Here is a 19769-nt window from a genome sequence, read left to right as displayed (position 1 = left end):
AATGTAGTGAGTACTTAATTAATCCATAGTCAGAGAGCCTAGTTGATTAAAAGATGTGTCGTTTATTTGCTCACTCAAATGACCATGGTGGGGTGACCCTGACATGCTGAATTCTTTGCTCTTTTATGGGACTAGAAGGTGAATAAGCATGGTCTCTGCTGGTAAGGGGCTTAGAGCCACTCACAGAAACTCACAATGCTGTAAGTGCAAGAGAGCCGTGCCCTGGGCGAAATGGGAGGGCAGAAGAAGGGCCAGTGACTTAACCTCTAGGGGCACCTGAGGTTGGGCATGGAGGACATCAGTAGGCTTCCAGAGAAGGTACAACAAAGCTGACACTCCACTGATGAGTTACCCACGCAAAGGGAAGAGGGGACAAAAAAGGTACTTAAGGCAGAAAGGACAATCTGAGTAAAGTCAACGAGGCAAGAAACCTAATGTACAAACACTAAGGAATAGATTTAGGGAGCAGAAGGAGACCAGATTAAGGAGAGAATCAGATAGCAGATCAAAAGTCTCTTCTGTCCTGCTAAGGAGAACCATCCAGTGCCAATGAGACCAAACTGAAGACCGATGATAGAATGGTAATAATACCCAACATACAGATTCTATCTCAAATTTATATGTTTTGTTATTATTCTCACTATTTTGAAAAATGTCTTCATGAGTATTCTGATTTGACAGAGAGACCCTGGCAAGGAATAAGTAGGTTAGTAATACTGTCAGAATTAGGGATGAGAAAAATACAGGGATTTTAGGAATTTGGCCAAGGCCATGTAACTTGTTGGTACCAGATTGGGGCTCGGGACATGGGTCTTGTACTGTGACATGGGCAGTATTCCTCCTGCCTATGTAACTGAGGCACCTTTGCGCAAAGCCTTCACCATACAGTGAAATCCAGCCCAGTCAGCTTCTCATCAGTGGAGTTGGTCAGATGAACTTCTGTTTGGTAGAGTACAGTAGGGCCGACCCCACTGATGGGGGAAAAAAGCTCATAATGTATCATTCATTCTCTTCATAGGAGAGAAACAGATTGAGAAATAATTTGAAACAGTAATAATACATTAGTAATAATTACTTACAATTAGTAATAATAAATATTACTAATATAAGTAATAATAATAAGAACTGGTAACAACAGTGACACGTATATTTATTTCAGGAGCCAAGCACCAAGCAGAGCACTCTGCGCTTACTTCTCAAACAAGCCCCTGAGGCAGGTACTGCTCTTGCCCCCATTTGACAGGTGAGCAAACTGAGGTTCAGCAACTTGCTCAGGTCACACAAGTGACAAATAGAAGCACAATTCATTCTGACATTTGTCTGACATCACAGGCCAAGCTCTTTTCAAACCATGTGAAACTGCCTTTCTCATGTACTGCTGCTTGATTTATATAACACCTGCATTGTATCACAATGAATAATTGATATTTAATAAACCATGTGAAATCGCACATGAGAAGGTAGTAATGAACCAAGTAATGAATTCTACTGTAGAGGCAGCTGTTCTATAGATATAGATAGAAGCCCTATCCTATGATCTTTACTAACTACTCCTTGGTCCCACTGTTAAAAGAAAATAAATTAAATTAAAAGAAAAAAGAAAAGGAGAGAGAGAGAGAGAGAGAGAACATGCCAAATGTCTTAGACTCTAATGAAATTTGTCTGTTTTTTGTTTCGTGTGTGTGTGTGTGTGTGTGTGTGTGTGTGTGTGTGTGTGTGTGTTTCATTTGTTTTTACTAATTTAGCTTCAGGGGCTGGGCTGGAATGGAAATCTATTAGAAACTCTGTCCCTTGAATAAAAACCTAGTATACAAACCAAAGGAATGATAGAAAGCTGAACATACTGAAAACCTGTTAATTTTCAATAGTGTTTGAACTTCAGGTTTGGCTCCTGTTCCTAAGAACCCAGCAGAATACATGGTTGTCTTCTTGCATTTCAATGTGTTTGCAGCTATGTTCTCTCTCCCTGTTGTAAAGAACACACAATCAGGTATTAAGATGTGACAGGATGATAGAAACGGGAAAGTGAAGACGGCACATGGGAAGGCGGTAATGAATCGGAATGCATATTTATCATCGTCTGTCATTGTTTACAAACAATATAATGATTCCTGATTTAGAATTAAATGCCAGGCTCCTAATTTGTGAAGTCAATCAAACAACCCCAGCAGGTGCAGATCAGCAGAAGGACTAACCGAGTAAGTGTTCGGATATACAGGATAGAGCTGGAGACAGCAAGAACATCTTTCAAAAACCAGTTGGTTTAAGATTCAAAACAATCTATATTTTCAGATGCCTTAACCATTGACACGACTGTGCCTTAATAGGGAGGAACTGGACTTAATAAAAAAAATTCTCCACTCTTAATACCTAGCTTAGACAAATCCTTTGCTTTCCTGAGCCTCACTTTTCTCATTTGTAAACCAGGAATAAGGAAAGTTACCTCATAGAGTCTCTGCTCTCCGTGTCCACTCCTAGAAGTCATCATTAGCTCTTGCCTGAACTTGGAATAGCCTCCTAATTGGCCTCCCTGCCTCCATTCTTGCTCACCTATAATCTGTTCTCTGGAGAACAGCCAGAGTAAGCTTATAATAAAGACAGATGACATAATTCTCCTGTTAAGGTCATCCTTCCTGATGCCCTGGTCTCTCTCCAACCGCATCTTCTACCATTCCCCCTCTCTTAGCACATTTAAGCCACATTGGTCTTTTTTTGTTCCTTGCATATGCCATCTTATTCCTACCTTAGGACCTTTGCATCTCATGTTCCTTTTGCCTATAACGACTTCTACATTGTCTTCACAGGCTGGCTTCTTTTAGATATTAAGTCCTCACTCAAATGTCAACTTCCCTGAAGATGCCATCTGACTATTCTATCGATTGCAACTCTCTTACCCCAAGTCACTTCCATCATATCGTCATGTTTTATTCTCTTCACAGCCATCATCACTACCTAAAATTTTATTATCTTTTACTTGTTTATTGTTTGTTCTTTTTTACTGGAATGTGAAATCTCTGTGGCCAGTCGTGTTCGCATTGTCTAGAGAGCATCAAGTAGAAGGCAATCAGATATCATTTGAGTTCTGAGTGAATAAATGCAAAGATCAAATGAGGTATAATGAATGGAAATGGTTTTATAATCTATTAGGTATTATACAAATACTGGGTTTCACAATGCCTTCTCACTTGCTAAGTTATGGCTCTTCTTAAATCTTTGTCAAAGTAAAATGAGTGCAATTTTCAGCCAAGAACTCTTTCAAATGGGAACTTGCTTTCCAGAAACTTATAATTCAATGAAAGACAAAATTAGCAGAAAGAGTAAAATAGAATATCTTATAAAAATTTTAAGATATCCTGTTTCATTTTGATAAGGTTAGTTTTCTTTTTGCACCTTGCCACTCTATACAACTGTATGGATGTATGTGTACCACATAGAATTATTGAAACAAAGAGATTTTTATAGAATTAGAGGAAACACATGGGAAAAAGGAGATTTGAAATAGTGATCATGAAAGAAGATATCAGGATTTATCAATTTGCTATTTCATAGATCCGTAAGAATTCCCAAATTGACCTCATTTCCTTCAACCTCACCTTTCCCCCTGCCTCTTCCTCTTCCGGACACCTTTTCACCTACCTATTAGCCAATTGGATGTCTTCTCTGGGAAATGTATATTCCGTTCCTCTACCCATTTTAAAATCAGGTTTTTTTTCTCTTGAGTTATATGAGTTCTTTATCTATTTTTAATATTAACCCGTTATTGAATATATTACCTGCACATATTTTCTCTCATTCTGTAGGTTCTGTTTTCATTTTGTTGTTTCTTTTGCTGTACAAAAGCATTTTAGTTTCATGTAGTCCCACTTAATTGATTTTTGTTTTTGTTGTATGTGCTTTTGGTGTCATATCTAAAAATCTTTGCTAAGACCAATCATCAAGGAGCTTTTCCCCTATGTTTACTTCTAGGAGTTTTACGTAACAAAAGTATTTTGTTTAAGACTTTAATCCATTTTGAATTAATATAATTTCTATCAAAATTCTAATGGCATTTTTCACTGAAATAGGAAAAAAAACTCCTAAAATTTGTATGGAACTACAAAAGATGCCAAATAGCCAAAGCAATACTAAGAAAGAACAAAGCTGGAGGCATTGTACTTCCTGATTTTAAACTATATTACAAAGTAATAGTGATCAAAACAGTATGGTCCTGGCATACAAATAGACATACAGACCAATGAAACAGAATCAAGAGCCCAGAAATCAACTCTCACATATACTGTCAACTAATATTTGACAGAGGAGTCAAGACTACTCAATGAAGAAAAGATAGTCTCTTCAATAAATAGTGTTGACAAAACTGGATAAACACACGCAGAAGAATGAAATTGGACTCTTATCTTACACCACTCTTTTGGTTCTCTTTTATAAAAGCTCTTTCCCATCTATTTTTCGGATGTTAACAATTGAAAGTGTGTCTAATTATCAATGCAGTAAGAAGAATGTATTTAATAACATGAGACCAAGCAATGTACAACTCAACTCACATCTCTCTCAGTCTAACTTCCTCATGGTTATCACAGGGATCATACTATTTATTTTCCATTCCCTCTGGTCTGGAAATCTTTAGTGCTAATTTATGTTAGTAGCAACCCTTTGCTTTATTGCTTATTAGATACATTTGTCAAACCCCGTGAACAACTGTTTTAAATGAATTAACCATGGAGGTGGTAAAGGTGGGCTCCACAACTGAAGGATATCTCTCCCTCTAAGAGAAGGGTGAGTTGGACAATCTTACGAGGTTGGGCATTCAGTTAATGTGATTTACCAAAAGAAGGAAAATCATGTATAAAGGAGTAACGGTGAACTATTATTGCAGTGGTACAATTTGTCTCCTCTTTCAGCAATTCTTGTAGCTCTTGAAGTCACTGCAGGTCAAGAATGGCCATACTTGCTCTAGAGCCACAAGGAAGATTTATATATTAATAGATTTGTTCATCAGTGGTGTTTTCCTGTATATTATCAATCTATGCAATTGAGATTGATTTTTTGGTAGACAGCCCATGATGAGAGTCGAAAGCAGAGATAGTGAAGCAATATGAAGGCAGGTTTTAAGGCAACTGTCTATCGAAAGGAGAGCAGAAGAAATGAGATTACCTATATAGTTAACTTTATTGAAATCACCTTTTAAATATTTCACATATTGTGATTAATATTAATGTTGCCATTTGGGTATGAAAAGTAATTGGTTCTCTTTTAAAAAGCCATTATTAGTGGGCACTGGATATATTCTAGGCACTGGTCATGCTATGGACAAGTATTTAATTCTCACCCTTCTACCAGAGAAGTATTGTTATTTCCAGCATTTTCAGATGAAGAAAATGAAAGTCACCAGCAGAGTCCCATTCCCATTTCTTTGACTCTAAATCCCAGGTTTTGAACCACTAGACACTCTGCCTGGCTCATTATGGAATTCCTGGGGTCAGACTGCCCAAGTCTGCATGATGGCTAGTCTCAAAGACTTTGGGTTAGTCACTTAGCCTTTCTGCTCCTTAGTTGGCTCCTCTCTAAAATGTGAATAACAACAGAGCCACTTTATAGGGATGTCATAAATCTCAAATGAAATTCTACAAGGCAAATGCCAAACAACACCTGGCATAAGTAAACATTCAATTTAATGCTGCTTGTTATTATTGCATGATCTTAATATAGGCTGTGGGCATGTGGGGAAAATCCTCAGTTAGAGCCTACTTTGTCCCATTTCAAAATCCTAATTAAAGAATAGTGATTAGTCAGTGGACTAATCAATCCCACTTGCAGAGATACATGTTTGGACAGAGTTGCTAAATGCTGTAGATCTTTCTAGTCTGTTATCATCTAAGGATAGCCTGGTGAAAATGAGGCATTATGTCCCCCCTGTGACTAGGCATGGCCAAAGTGAAGAGGACAAAATAGAAAAAGGAATCAAGATGGGCCATGGAACTTCCCTATGCAATAGGCAAGTGAGAACTTTTGGGCAGTAGTAATCAAGCATGACCTAACTGAAGAATACTGAGACTAAGAGAAGGACATACAATAAGGAGGAAGAAAGCAAGAAAAAGGCAAAAAGGATCTGGAAAAGGAAATAAACATGTCATCAAGGAGCACTTAAAAGGTCAAGGCAGTAGACTAGGAAGCCTTGTACAAACCATTGCATTCCTCTGTTTAGAGAGAAACCCCATCGGTGAAAAACCTGAGCTAGGAAGTTTTAAGCATCACCACAATTGGAAAATGGTGTGAATAGAGATGAGGTATTGAATGTTTAGGAAGTTAATTTTTACTTAAGTTGTATAATGCCTTAGAGGTTGTTTTATATGTATCAGTAAATAATTATGACTGAGGATCAATGAAAAATAAATGTTTACATACATACATAAGCAATTATTCAATTCTGGATAGGCCTATGGATTTTGCCATTATCTCTACAGGTCAGCATGTTTTTGTCACATGCATGATGTTAAATGTCTAGTGATGGTCCTAAATATTTTTCATTCCAGTGACCTTTACATGTCAGATTTTTCAATCTTTTCTTTTCCCCCAGCACAAGGTTCACTCTAAACTAAAAATTACTTTCTATATACATCATTTGTTTTTTCTTCCATTCATGTATCATGCAGATATTCCCTGAGCATCTACTATGTGTCCTGGAACCTTGGCCTGTATGCTCCCTGGAGTGTGTATTAGAATTCGGAAGGGGACAAACACAGGCCTTATGGTCTGATTTGGGAAACAGACACTAAACAAGTAAACCTAGAAACATCCATATTTGCACATGGTGATGGTGTGAAAGAAACAGGCTAGAGACTGAGACTGGCTAAGTTGGGCCGATAGCTAGGTTAGGCCAATCTGAGAAAGTGATGTTTAAACCAAGCTCTTGAAGACAAAAAAAAAAAAAAAGCTAAACAGATGAAAATCTGAAGAATAAGTGTTCCTATCAGAGAGATGAACAAATGCAAAACCCTATGGTATGTATAAGAAAGGGTAGCAAGGCATGAACTTAGGTGATGGCTTTATTTTCATTTCCTGACTCCTCATTCAGGCACCTGTTCCAGCAGGTCAAAAGCTGTGTTTTTCTTTTTGCATCTCAGGCAGGGTGAGTGTGCTGTTATTAAGCCGTTGCGTCTCAGCTCCAATCTACTGTGCCGTATGACACTGGGACTGGGATTCAGCTGACCACTCTTCCCGTTTGCCCAGCTGTCTTCCTGCTAGATTCTCTCCATCGAGGATGCTGCGGGAAGACTGAGACGTGAGGCCAGGAGGACTCCTTGTCTGCTCATGCTCATCAGCAACAGCCCATCTTTTATTTACCCCAGAAGCAGCTGGTCCCAGCTCCCAATTTTTTCTTTTTTTCTGTAATCCCCAGAGTCAGGCCGCTTCAGAGATACCGGCACCAGCATGCAGCATGTCCTCCTAAGATGCCTGGGTCCCACCTCCACAGGGTAACTCTTGCAAGCTTCTGGGTTCTAATAACCCATCCTCTTTTATTTATCTCCCCAGCCATAAGGGTGGTAACTGCCTCCTGCTGTCACTATTTTTATCTCTTCGGTGTCACCTTCTCTTGCATTTTCACTCCTCCAATATCTGTTTAACCAATTCCTTACATTAAATTCTCCCTGTTAAGATAAAAGGAGTATCTGTTTTCCTGACTGGTCCTGACTGATGCATAGATGGTCCTTGCCCAAACTTGCCCCCTCTTAATGAGGAGCCCCAGCTGGGCTCATCCAAGGCCAAATGTCCACCAGGGGAAAAGGTCAACCACAAACAAGAAATGATGATTGTCAAGCCCGAAGATGCATTTTTCTCACAAGCTTGCATAGCCTGCCTATTCCCAATCCTCTCTATGCAATATCTTTTCCAAGGTTAGCAGAATTATAAAAACATCAATTTGGCCGTTATTGACTTTTCAGCCGGGATACTAAGAATGTCTTTCAGCAGCTCCGATAAATTAAATCTGGCCATCTAGCTCACAGACGGGCAGGCTCCTGCATCACTGATGGAGAAGACAGAGGAAAGCAGTTTTCCCAGCTGTCGCTGTAAATGGTGTGCGTTGCGCTCACAACCATTAGCAGGTGGAGAATTTGAAGTGTGGGTAGATTGCAGAGTTGCTTCTTTTAAAACTGCAGAAGCACTTCTTGAGCTCGCTAAGTTGTTTTCCTCAGCTCCATTTGAATCTTTCATAGGGGGAAACATTCTGTAGTCTTCCTCTTTTTTCTCTGTCAGTAAGGACTCCCACAGAGCAACAGTGGAACGGAATGAAGTCCAGTCAAACGGTTTGCTCGATGGGCCCTCAGTGTTTCCACGTTGTAAAATATTGGAAGATTCGGGCTGTAAGGACTTAGGGCAGTTGAATTTCCTGTCCTTCCCCAAAATTCCTCCTGGCTCTGGGTTTAAATTTAATTGATGGGCCTTCAAATAAATTTTTACCCTGGATGACTCATCCATTTGTGAAAGTCTAAGCCCTGCACTGAAAAGGGACCTTCCTTCCCAAACTATCCCCTGGTCACACACTGTGTCAGACACTGTACCCACGCCAAAGTCGGACATTACTAAATCTTCCACATACATTTTCCCGATGAGTCCAGTTATAGCATCAGCGTGTTTCTTGACATGAAGCTCCAACCAGACCTAAGAATTGGTTGTGGAAACATAATAATCATATCTGACAAGCTCTCGACTTGTTTGTTTATGTAGATCAGTATCTGCCTTATACTTGAGCAAATAGGTATGAATGACTAGAATGCTTATTGGGTGCCATAAACCATGAAACACCTTTACATTATCTCATTTAATTTTCTTAAAACTTCCATGAGGAAGATACTATTAGCTTTATTTTTCAGATGAGGAAACCGAGGCACAGAGAAGTGAAGTAATTTATTCAAGCTGACAAATTGTACATCCTGACTTGGAAGCCTGAAATCTGTCCTGCTATGTCATCAACTTGATACAATTTAGCACATGTGTTTGGCTCATTCATTCATTCATTCATTCATCCAACATTTATCAAACTTCTATTATGTGCCAGATACTAAAAATGGTATAATAACCCACAAATTCAGCAATAGATATTTTAAAGTAAGGTAGAGCTGGTAGGCCCTTTGACTGGCAATTATTTAATAAACCCCAAAAAGGCAATAGATTTTTTCTTTTTTAATATCAGGAAATCAGACTTTTCTTGGAATGAAACGATTTTCTCCCCACATCTGGCTAATCAATTGTATCCTATTTTCTCCTCAAATGGAGAGAATTATTATAGGCAGTATTGAAACCTCAGCAAATTGGGAGCAAAAGTATGTTACAATCTGAGTACCAAGGTATTTATGAGATTGTTATTTGCTATAATTGGGAGGGATTCTCGGATGCCTTAGGGTTACCTTTCATGGGTTCTTTCACACTTTCCAGGACTGGGGAGCACACGTCAGTGGGATTGCAAGGGCAAGAGCACCCACGTGTTACTGCTTTGCGCTGGTTTAAAACCTCTGCGTGTGGTTGAGTTCTTAGGAAGGGGGTAGTCAGACAGACAGTGCTTCCAGGAAAGACATGTGTGGCTATCTTCTCACGTCTGATTGTTTTTCAAATTCCACTATCACTCTTCTCGCAGCACCTCCAGCTAGACTATCTTAATCCCATCTTTCTCCTTAATTTCAACATAATATATAGACTTCAGAAGCCACCTTATGAATCATCTTGCCAAAATGGTAAAACATTCACATGTTCTCATAAAATATTGGAGCATGTGGTAGTATGACAGTCTCCATTAAAATGAAGTCGTTCGATTTCCCTTTAATAATGTTCATGCCTAGAACAATGGAAAGTGATATTTCTATTTGCCTGGAAGATGGAGGATCCCTGCTGACATTTAAATCCACAATCGTCCCAGCCTCCAAGGTTGGAAGAAGCCGAGGCCACGTCAGGGTCTCAGCTTGGACACGTAGTGGGGGGCTGCATGCCAGTTTCCATGTCAACATGCATGGCTCCCCCACCCAATGGTGTTTGTATTGTTAAATGGCTTTTAGTCCAGTGACTGTTGTAACTTTACCTTTTTCTCCTGGGCAGAAATACACAGGCTTGCATTTTTGTTGGTTCAACAGGGTTTAGGAACAAAATATTTTTGTTTTCTTGGTTTAAGGTAATATCCCAGCATGTATTTCTTCTCCTCGTGTTTTCTGTCATTCCTCTGTTCTGCCTCTTCTTTTTTTTTCAAAGGTTAAGTTCAATATCTGAAGTTTTCTCAAAAAGGATCCAACTAGATCAACTCTGGATTAATGTAATTACTTTTTCTTGACTTGATTCATTGGAGCCATTTTTCCATCGAGTCATATTGGTATGAGAACAGGCAGGTTTGGTGAGGCAGAGGCAGAGGCAGAGTCTCCCTCTGAAGGAGAGGAACAGTCTCCTCAAAACCAGGCTGGCCGATGGCAGTCACCTTCTACTGTGGTTATTTTCCATTGCCAGCCGGTTCACGTTGAGTGGTCTGTTGCACGGAAGATATTTATTTGTCATAGCCTGGGGTAACTAGGACATGAGTGCCATGGTGATTCCTTTTGCCTAATTGGATCATTACATTGCATTTAATGGGTATATAAATACAGTGATTATTCAGTCACATTTTTAAAAGTGGTTCGAAAGAGTGGATATACGTTAGAGATAGTCTTGGAGTTGTGATTTATGGGGAATTCTTTGTTTTACTCCCTCTGGAAAACTGTATCAAGATAATTTGCTATAAATAGTTAAATCATTTAGATATGTAGAGCACAGGCATTGTACCAGAAGACAGGGCATAACTTTCCTTCTAGTTTCCATTCTAGATTCCTCTACTTTGACCATATTTGAAATGGCAATAAAGCGGGATCTTATTCTAAAGTAGCTCATTATTTCTAAGAATAAGTTATAGTGCACATAAAAACTAGGTCTCCTATGAAATATATAAAGATACTACATCATCCTGGTCCCCAGTATTAGTATCATAAAGGGATTTTGTTTCCCTTTATTTTTCATGGCTTAAGTGCAATGAACTATACGAAGTGTCCAGTGCATAATATATGATCAGCAAATAGCATCAGGTTCATGACTCCAAGACGGTGGCTGTTTGGAAGGCTGGAAGCAGTGAATGATATTTAGGAAACTGCTTTGTGCCATCATTGTGAATTTTCTAGTTCAGGGAGCCACCACCTGTGTATCTAAAAAAAATAGCTCTGCCTTCAAATAGCAAAATTCGGTGCTGCGTATCAAGACTCAGGGGAATAGGAAGAGAAAGACTCACACTGGTTTAAATGTAACTTAGTGGATCATGTAACTAAAAAGTCCACTGATAGGACTAGCTTCAGATATGGCTGGATCCAGGTACTTAAAAGTCATTATAAGGGTAGAGTCTTTTATTGAATTTCTGCATTGTTCTCTGAGCAATTTGCTGGGATTACAATAATGGACACTTCGTTGTGCCCATTTTAGGGAGCTCATGATATAGGAGCTGAGATGCAGAAGACAAAAAAGAATTAGAATGTGATACATGCAATAGCAAGGACAGTTAAAAAATAAAAAAAAAAATGATTCAGAGGGAAAAACTGACAACTATTTCTGAGGAGAGGTGAATAAAACTTCAGAGTGACGTTAAACCTTGTACAGTGCTTGAAAAGGGAAGAAGGAATATTACAGACAGACAAACAGAAGAAAAATGGTTAGCTGCCTTGGATACAGTATTTAGGAGATCTGTATTCAAATCCTAGCTCTGCCACTTACAGTTTGTGCGAACTATGGCAAGTTGGCTTAAACGCTTATGGTCTTAGTTTGCTTGTATGGAGCTACCAACTCCATAGAATGATCATGAGAATCTGACGAGTTGATGGGTGCACAGAACTTCCGTGGAAGCTGGCACAGAGTGAGCCCTTCCTGACTGATAGCTGTCGTTCTACTCTTACAGACCCCCTATTGTACCTACTATCATGCAGAGCTTTGAATTAGGGTTTCACATTAGCCACAGTAAAACTGGCTAGCATTTATTGAGTGCTTACTGTGTACCACATACAGTGTTTAGAACTTCACTTGACTCATATAAGTCCTCCCTGGACTTTCAGTTCCAAGCAGTACGAACATTATTATCCTCATCTCAGAGATGGGGAAGCTAAAGGTTTGTGAATTTCAGGGGTCTGCCAACATAACAAGGTTAGTAAACAGTACAGCTAAGTATCCTGACCCAGGGCTGTCGGACTCCCCTGGCTGTGAGCTTAAGCATTATATTGTATTTTTTTCTTACACAAACCATTATTAACCTCCCCTCAATGGACGTGGCTTCCATTGCAGCCACTTCTTGCAAAGATATGGTTGTGGGTGCTTGCTTGTGTGCATTCAGGTGCTATACTGCTACTCCAGCTGAGCTGGCTGGCATTAATTGCTTGGGTCCTGTGCTTCCTTGCAGGTGAGCCTTCTCGATGGTCACCCTCACATTGTGATTGCTGCTGCAAGAATGGCAAGGGTGACAAAGAAGGGGAGAGCGGTACGTCCTGCAACGACCTCTCCACCTCCAGCTGTGACAGCCAGTCTGAGGCCAGCTCCCCCCAGGAGACAGTCATCTGTGGGCCCGTGACACGCCAGACCAACATCCAGACTCTGGACCGTCCCATCAAGAAGGGCCCCGTGCAGCAGATCCAACAGTCCGAGATGCGGCGGAAAAGCGATCTGCTCCGGACCCTGACGTCGGGCTCCAGGGAGTCGAACATGAGCAGCAAAAAAAAAGCTGTTAAGGAAAAGCTCTCCATCGAGGAAGAGCTGGAAAAATGCATCCAGGATTTCCTCAAGATCAAAATTCCGGATCGGTTCCCCGAGAGAAAACATCCTTGGCAATCTGAACTCTTACGGAAGTATCGCCTATAGGGGAGGGTTGGGGGGTGGGAGAGGAAACCGACGTGTAAGCATTTCGAAATCAACCTCCTAAAAGAAATTCATATTTGAAAAGAAAATCAACAACTAACAATACACATTTGTTAGAACACAATACCCATGGATATACTACTGCCTATTTACCTAATTTACCTTAACGCATAAATCCACAGGGTAGATTTCTTCTCAGATGTGGAAGCATAAGAAAATCTTTTTTGGGTTATTTGTTTGTTTGTTATCTCGGTCCCACATACTGAGTATCTTATATATAATGAGAGCCGGCTACATAAGTGTAGCTGAGAGGCCTTGGGAGTCATTTATCCCAAACTGGTTTTTCTCTCATCTCTACCTCCCTCCTTTGAAGGAGAATGTGGTAGAAAGAGATGTGGCCTAATGGCATACGTTTGATTTTTTAATTTTCCTTTTCTCTTTGTTTATGGGGTAAGGGGAGAATGGCAGGTTTATATGACTTTTCACTCAAATATATTGTGTGCCACTTTATATTGATTCCGTGTGCATGAGGATTTGTGCAACACAAGCACAACAAAGTCTGTATATACACACAGCGCACATGACCCCAGGGCCTGGAATGCTGTGGGGTGCGCCCGGCCCCAGCGCCACTCTCCCAGGGCACTTCAGACAGATGAGCCTCTGCTCTTTTCTTAAAACCCTTTTGGGAAGATTTCCCAGCCTCTCTTGGCAACACTTTCTAACATCGAATCACCCTCATCACCAACAAATAGTCTTCCTTATTTTGAAATTAACACCCTCAGGCTCCATTTCACGCTGATGCTCTTTCTCTGCGCTCAGAGAGGGTGAGAAGAGCTAATCAGTTTTTGTATTAAACGAACATGCAGATGCACAAAAATCACTGCTAAACGGCCCCACACTCAGCCTTCTCTACCTGGAGCTGAGCAGTCCTTTTTTCAATGTTTTCAGAGATCTTACTGCCCATGTTCTAATGGTGTGGCCTTTCCACATAATCCACCTTACGTTCTCTCTGCATTCCCACATAGTTGTGGAAGTAAGACCACCACACAGTTCACACTTGAATCAGGGTCCAGCCTTTTCTTTGTTTAAGAAGGAATTGTGTTCTACACACCTAGTCAGTTCTCATAACTTTTTAAACCTACAGTACTACACTGCTAGTTTCTTGTAGCCAACTGTGTTTGCCTTTGGGATTCTAGGATTTGACTGTGTCCATACGAGGATTAGCTGTTATTTCTCTCATGTCTGTGAGGAACCCAACTAGATAACTGAAGCTCCAAAATTAAGATTTTGGCTTTCTAAATTATCTTTCTTAACTATATCTTCAACCTGTATAGACACAGCCAAAAATAAACTGTTAATAGCCATCCAGCCACGTGACTCTGTATTCTATTAACATACCAACAGTTCTTTCTAGAACTTGTGGTAAATGAAAATTAAGAGACCAGGTTTTATTTTTAGCATTCCTTACGCATTTCAGTGGGAACCGAAAAATAATTTGTTAATCATTAATTGTGTGCCAAGCACTCCTAATTTTTATTGTGTGTGTACATATATGTATCACAGGTAATAAAGGCAACTGGATTATGTCTGTAGGAGGGAAAAAGAATGACCAATTGCTTTTTGAAATTTTTCACTGATGCACATTTATTATGTAAGAGTTGTCTTGATTTCTGCTATTAGTGCCCATTAGTATATGGATATCTTTCTGAACGTTTGTAATTCTTGCCTTTACACCTGTGTGACAGACTCAGCCAATGTCTTCTTGTGATGATTTGAATGGAGTTTAAAGGTTTACTTAAGTGAAAAAGAAAGTTTATTTGGGGAGTTAAGTTATCAAGAGAACTATAATTTATAAATTTAAGTGGTGGTGTTTTATGTGCTAATATATTAGCAGACACTTGATCTTAACTACAACATAGCTTTGTAAAGCCTACCAATATGTCTTCATTATTTTTAATGTTTCTTAACATCATATCAAAATACCATTCTCCTAACAATGAAAGATTCTACAGAGTCACAGAACTTACTTAATAGGTCAAAAAGAAGTGGAATTTGGTGAAAATATCCCCAAACTCACTTTGGTCAAATGATTCTCGTGCCCCTACTGGAAGTGCTGTCTAAGAGCTAGCTGGGGCTTAAATAAAATGGCCAAAGTCCCAACTTCCTTTAATTTCAGATCTGGCTTTGATGGTATCAAGGTGGAGACACACTAAGCATCAGAGAACTAGTACGATGGCAGTCAACCCACTACTTTACATACTTTAAGTAGGAAATTAACCGCTTTAAAGAAAATGTTCATGGCATTATTTCTCTGTCCCTTGACCTGTTGTGGATTTCTTTTCTGCTTAGGCGCTCTTTTATAGCCCTAGTGACAAAACTAGGGGTAGGACATCTGTTTAACAACAAGGTTTTTTCATCTGGGCCAGTGATAGACTGACACCCATCCCAAAGAGTCCAAATAGCTAAGACGATGACATGGTCTTTGATAGCTTGGCTATTGGTATAGAGATAAATATAGTCCTGGTCAGTAAAGAACTCTGAGGAGGCACCAAGTACATGGAAATCTTCAGTCCTAGTTTGAGTGGCATTATCAAGTGACATCTTGAGGCCTGCAACATTGGAAATGATTTCTGGGTGAGTTATAAGATTAAATGCTCTGGTGGCCCAGGTAGTCAGTTTGATTCAGACTTGTTTTCCTAAACTTAAAATTGTTTTAAGAACTTTAAGTTCAATTCTGGACAGAACGATATCTGTGGCTCGCTTCTTAAATATTGGTTAGGACAAGGGCTATAAGTTGCTGAAGTGAAAAAACGAACAGCATCCTATGGGTCAAATGAATGAGGAATCATATGTGTGGAGTCCCTACTTAGGTTACCCCTGGGAAATCCTGCAGCGCTAAAATCCAGTGACATTGGGAAGGTCATTCCCTACAGGTACGTGGCTCTCCTGAAGTAAGAAACATATTTATATAGTCCTCCCATCCACTCTCAAAAAGGGAGTAATCTGTGTTTATCAGAAAAACAGGAAGACGGGAAAATGCTAGATCATTGTGGTAGGGTGCTCTTCCTCCCCTGCTAAGAAAGAATGGCACTGAGATGTAGCCATAAAACAAAAAAGTGAAGAAGTTTCCAAGATATGCAGAGATGTTGTCTTTTGTAATCGTAGGCACAGTCATCTTACTGGAAATGCATGCATGGTGAGTTAAAATAAAAGGGGAACAATGCACAAATCATAAATGTCCCCCTTGCTCTTTATTCCTCCATAGTTCTGTCTATCCCCAATCGATTCATTCGCGGTGGATACACTTATGAAAGGAGAGTCAACATGGAGATTTTCACTGTTCAGTTGGCCTTGTTTGATTCAGAGACATTTTTATCCATAGGCGCAGATGTTGTTCATTCTGGGCCCTCTTAGTTGCCACTGCTTGCACTTCTGGATTGCTTTTGCTTTTCTCAGTTTTAGATTCCTCTCTGATTATCCTTTGTCTGTGCCAAGCAAAACATTCTATAGTGAGAAATTAAAGGCATGTATGGTGTTTTACAAAATTACTTGATATCATCTCCCATAATGGGAGGCAGTTTGAGTCTCATACTTTTTCCTTTGCTTCAGTTTCAACCTTCCAACTCCACGGTTACCATAGTGGATTAGCCCAGAGTGCTTGAGTGCTGGTATTTCTGCCATGTCCTGGAAGATAACATGTCATGGAATCTGATGAACCTCAGTCTCCTAGGTGATCTTTACTAAAATTAATGAGACACTTTCTGTGAACTTTTAGGGGGAATTTTTTGTCACTTTCACCTGACATAGCAGTTTTCAAAGGAAAAGTGAAGGCAGTTACCTACCCCCACGCTGCCCCCAGTGACTCTGAGACAGATAAATATTTTTGCTAATTTGTATGCAAGGTTATAGGTTTAGCATGGACCATTTCTCTCTTTAATGTTTTGATATTGTTGGTATCTCGCAATCTTGATGGCTTACTGTTTCAATTTATTTATTTTCTTTTATATTGGCAAAATAACACACTAGAGAAAGAATCAGAATAACTGTTCTGTGTTCTAAGTTAAAATGGAGCTAGATGTCATTTGTATAGGACTGAACAATGATTAATATCTGCAGAGAAATTAGACCAAATGAAACCTGCTGGAATGAGTTTGATTTATATTGCTTTCATCATTCTGGTTTTAGATGAAATAGTTATTGCTCTCCATACTGCTAAGAGTCTTCAACTTTAATAATCACAGCATTGTGATGCAACACAGAGCTTATTTGTTTTAAGGGCAGGTTTTTCTCATTTTGCCATATACTGTGGAATGGAGATTCTTTTTCCAGTGACCTCCATTGCAAACTTTTTACCAGTGTTTTTTAATACTCAGCATGCAAAAAAATCATTTGTAGCACTTTTAAAGTGCAGGTTCCTTCACCCTAACCTCAGAATGTCAGATTCAGAAACTTAAATTAGGGCCAAGTAATCTTTATTTGGGGCTAGCATCTTTAATGATCTGGATGGGATGGTCTGTAGACCTTACTTTGAGAAACTCTCATGTTTAGGGATAATGCAACATTTCTCTCACTTCCTAATGGCACTTCCTCACTTCCTCTCATTGTCTTTCTACTACAAATAAGTTAAAGCATGCATTATTCCTTAAGAGAAAAGTCCCAAAGAAGACCATCCCAGGACTAGGGGATAGATTTCCATGATTCTTTTGCCCTTTCATCTGTCTGTCAACCATAACCTCTTCTCCATTTTGCATGTGCTTGTGCCTTTTATTGACTTCTTACCAAACTGAAAGCCTGCATTAATATAATTTTATCCCTCGGTAGATGGGAGCACATCTGAGTGAGTTATGTCTTAATGAAGCCCAACAGGGAATAAAAATAATGACCTTGCCCAAGGACAGTTGTTTGTCTCCAGACCCTTATGCAGTTGGATTTAGAGGGACTTAAGAGTGATCTCTAATTTAATGTGTAAGTCCCCAAAGGTGGGTGGGTTCATTAGCTGCACATACAAACATCATCAAGATGAATATGGAATGATCAGTGAATTTAGCTGTATTTCACCAATAAATACTGAGTCATTGAACTGCTGAGTTCCTCCAATTTGACATAAGCAGGACTATAAAGCTCTCAGAGAGTTGGAGTTCCTGAACCCCAACATTAACTAAAAACTTCAATCAAAACCCATGAGGGAGAATAAATAGAAATAAAAGACATGAGGAGCGAGTTCAAAATAGTGATCATTCCATGTGTAATAACACAAAGTTCTGTATTCTTCTAGTTACTCTGACCATGGGAGATGACTGTATTATGAATATTCAGATAGAAAAATTTTGGAAGGTTTCATTGATCCAGTTGGTCCAAAGAGCAGAATATTTGGAGAGGTACCAACTCCCCACATGCTACAAGAAATAGAGAACTGATGGCTTAAATTCATGCTTGTCATGACTATTAGTGAATATTTAAGTTAGACTGCTGCCAGGAAAGTAGAGAATGGTTCATGAAACTAATGAACTTGAGCTGCTAATTAAGACTGTTTGGCTAAGATTTTTAAAAATGTTAAATTTGATTCTACTGGCCTTCCCTCCTCTACTTTCCAAGTAGAATCTCTTTACTGCCCCAGGTTCCTAACCTTTAAAAAATGTTCCTCTCATTTGTGAACAAATTATGTTTATTAGGTAAAGAAATTTTAATTCCTTAACTGTCATCTTTCCTTTATATCCTTTGAAAAAGCTAAAGGAAAATGTGCCCTGGCCCAGCAACTATTAAGGGGTTTGTCCTGGGACAGAAGGGTGACGATTTCCTTGTTTATCAGCCTCCTAAAAGCACTTATATGCCAAGTGGAGGATTTAGTAAGTCTTTCTCCAGCAACCTCTTCCATCTTGTCAGTGTATTCTTAGAGTTGACCTTTAGCTAATTCACCTGCATTTGCACAATAAAAATCAACATTCCTTCAGACTCTCCCCCTGGCTATATTGGCTCCATCCATCGCAGGGGAAGGAGGATTGATGCATAACAAAGCAATGGAGAAGGGTTGCTTTATAATTGCAACTCTGTGTGAGTGGCACGCGCAATTTTTAGGCTGGTGTTGAGTCAGCGTCTAATGTCTGTGGTAATACTATTGAAGTACCTGGAAAAGTCTTTGGTTACAAAGTTTAACAGCATCTAATTCAGCACAATGGTTTGTTTGTACCGAGAATGTCAGCCCTCAAAAATGTTGAGTAAAGCCGATTTCCCGATGCGAAATTCAAACATTACAGATCTCTGGGTAAAAATCAAACTCAATTTCATTCATATAGTCACTAGTGGAATTTTACAGAAAAAAAAAAAAGAAAAAGAAAAAAGGAAAAAAAGAAAAAAGAATGCCTTGAAATGTAAAATATGCACAGGCTTCGCACTGATCTTTAGCAGTTTCTCTCGGTTGCAGCCAGTGGTCAGTGGTTTATCCTTGTACGTGAGAGACAATTTCAGGAGATGCTTTTCTGATTTTTGTGGGTTATGTGCATTTAAGGCAGTGACCCTCATCCAAGGGTGTGTATCCCCAGGGCACTTTTGGCAATGCCTGGGGACATTTTTGATTGTCATGACTTGAGAGGTGCTACTGGCATTCAATGGGTAAGGTGGGGGAGGGGAGTGCTGTTAAACATCCCACAATACACAGGACAGTCCCCACAACAAATAACTCTTCAGCCCCAAATGTCAATAGCACCGAGGTTAAGAAATCTTGAGTTAGAATTTGGCTCAAATTTTTCAAGGCATTCTTACTGTGTAGACGGGGACTTCTAGGTCAAGAGATAGTATGAAATGGAACAATGTAATTAGTGCCACCTTAAATCTGCATAGGGTTTATTCGCAGCTAAATACAAATATGAACA

The 19769-nt window shown here is 39.5% G+C and overlaps 1 protein-coding gene across 7 annotated transcripts in view; it reads left to right on the top strand.

Annotated features, from left to right (window-relative positions):
* The window catches only part of KCTD16 (potassium channel tetramerization domain containing 16), a 235947-nt gene extending 216722 nt beyond the window's left edge, over positions 1-19225 (top strand). For all 7 annotated transcript variants that reach the window (XM_016126561.2, XM_016126562.2, XM_016126560.2 and 4 more), the window contains one exon: positions 12449-19225. In XM_016126561.2, coding sequence (XP_015982047.2) covers positions 12449-12903 — 455 coding nt within the window. In that variant the 3' untranslated portion in view covers positions 12904-19225. The remainder of the gene's footprint in view (positions 1-12448) is intronic.
* Positions 19226-19769: the final 544 nt, after the last annotated feature.

The sequence above is a fragment of the Rousettus aegyptiacus genome, unplaced genomic scaffold, assembly GCF_014176215.1.
Source record: "Rousettus aegyptiacus isolate mRouAeg1 unplaced genomic scaffold, mRouAeg1.p scaffold_m13_p_7, whole genome shotgun sequence".
In the NCBI taxonomy this organism is placed as follows: Eukaryota; Metazoa; Chordata; class Mammalia; order Chiroptera; family Pteropodidae; genus Rousettus; species Rousettus aegyptiacus.
The sequence above is the reverse complement of the archived record's forward strand: the minus strand, read 5'-3'. Positions and strand labels throughout refer to the sequence as shown.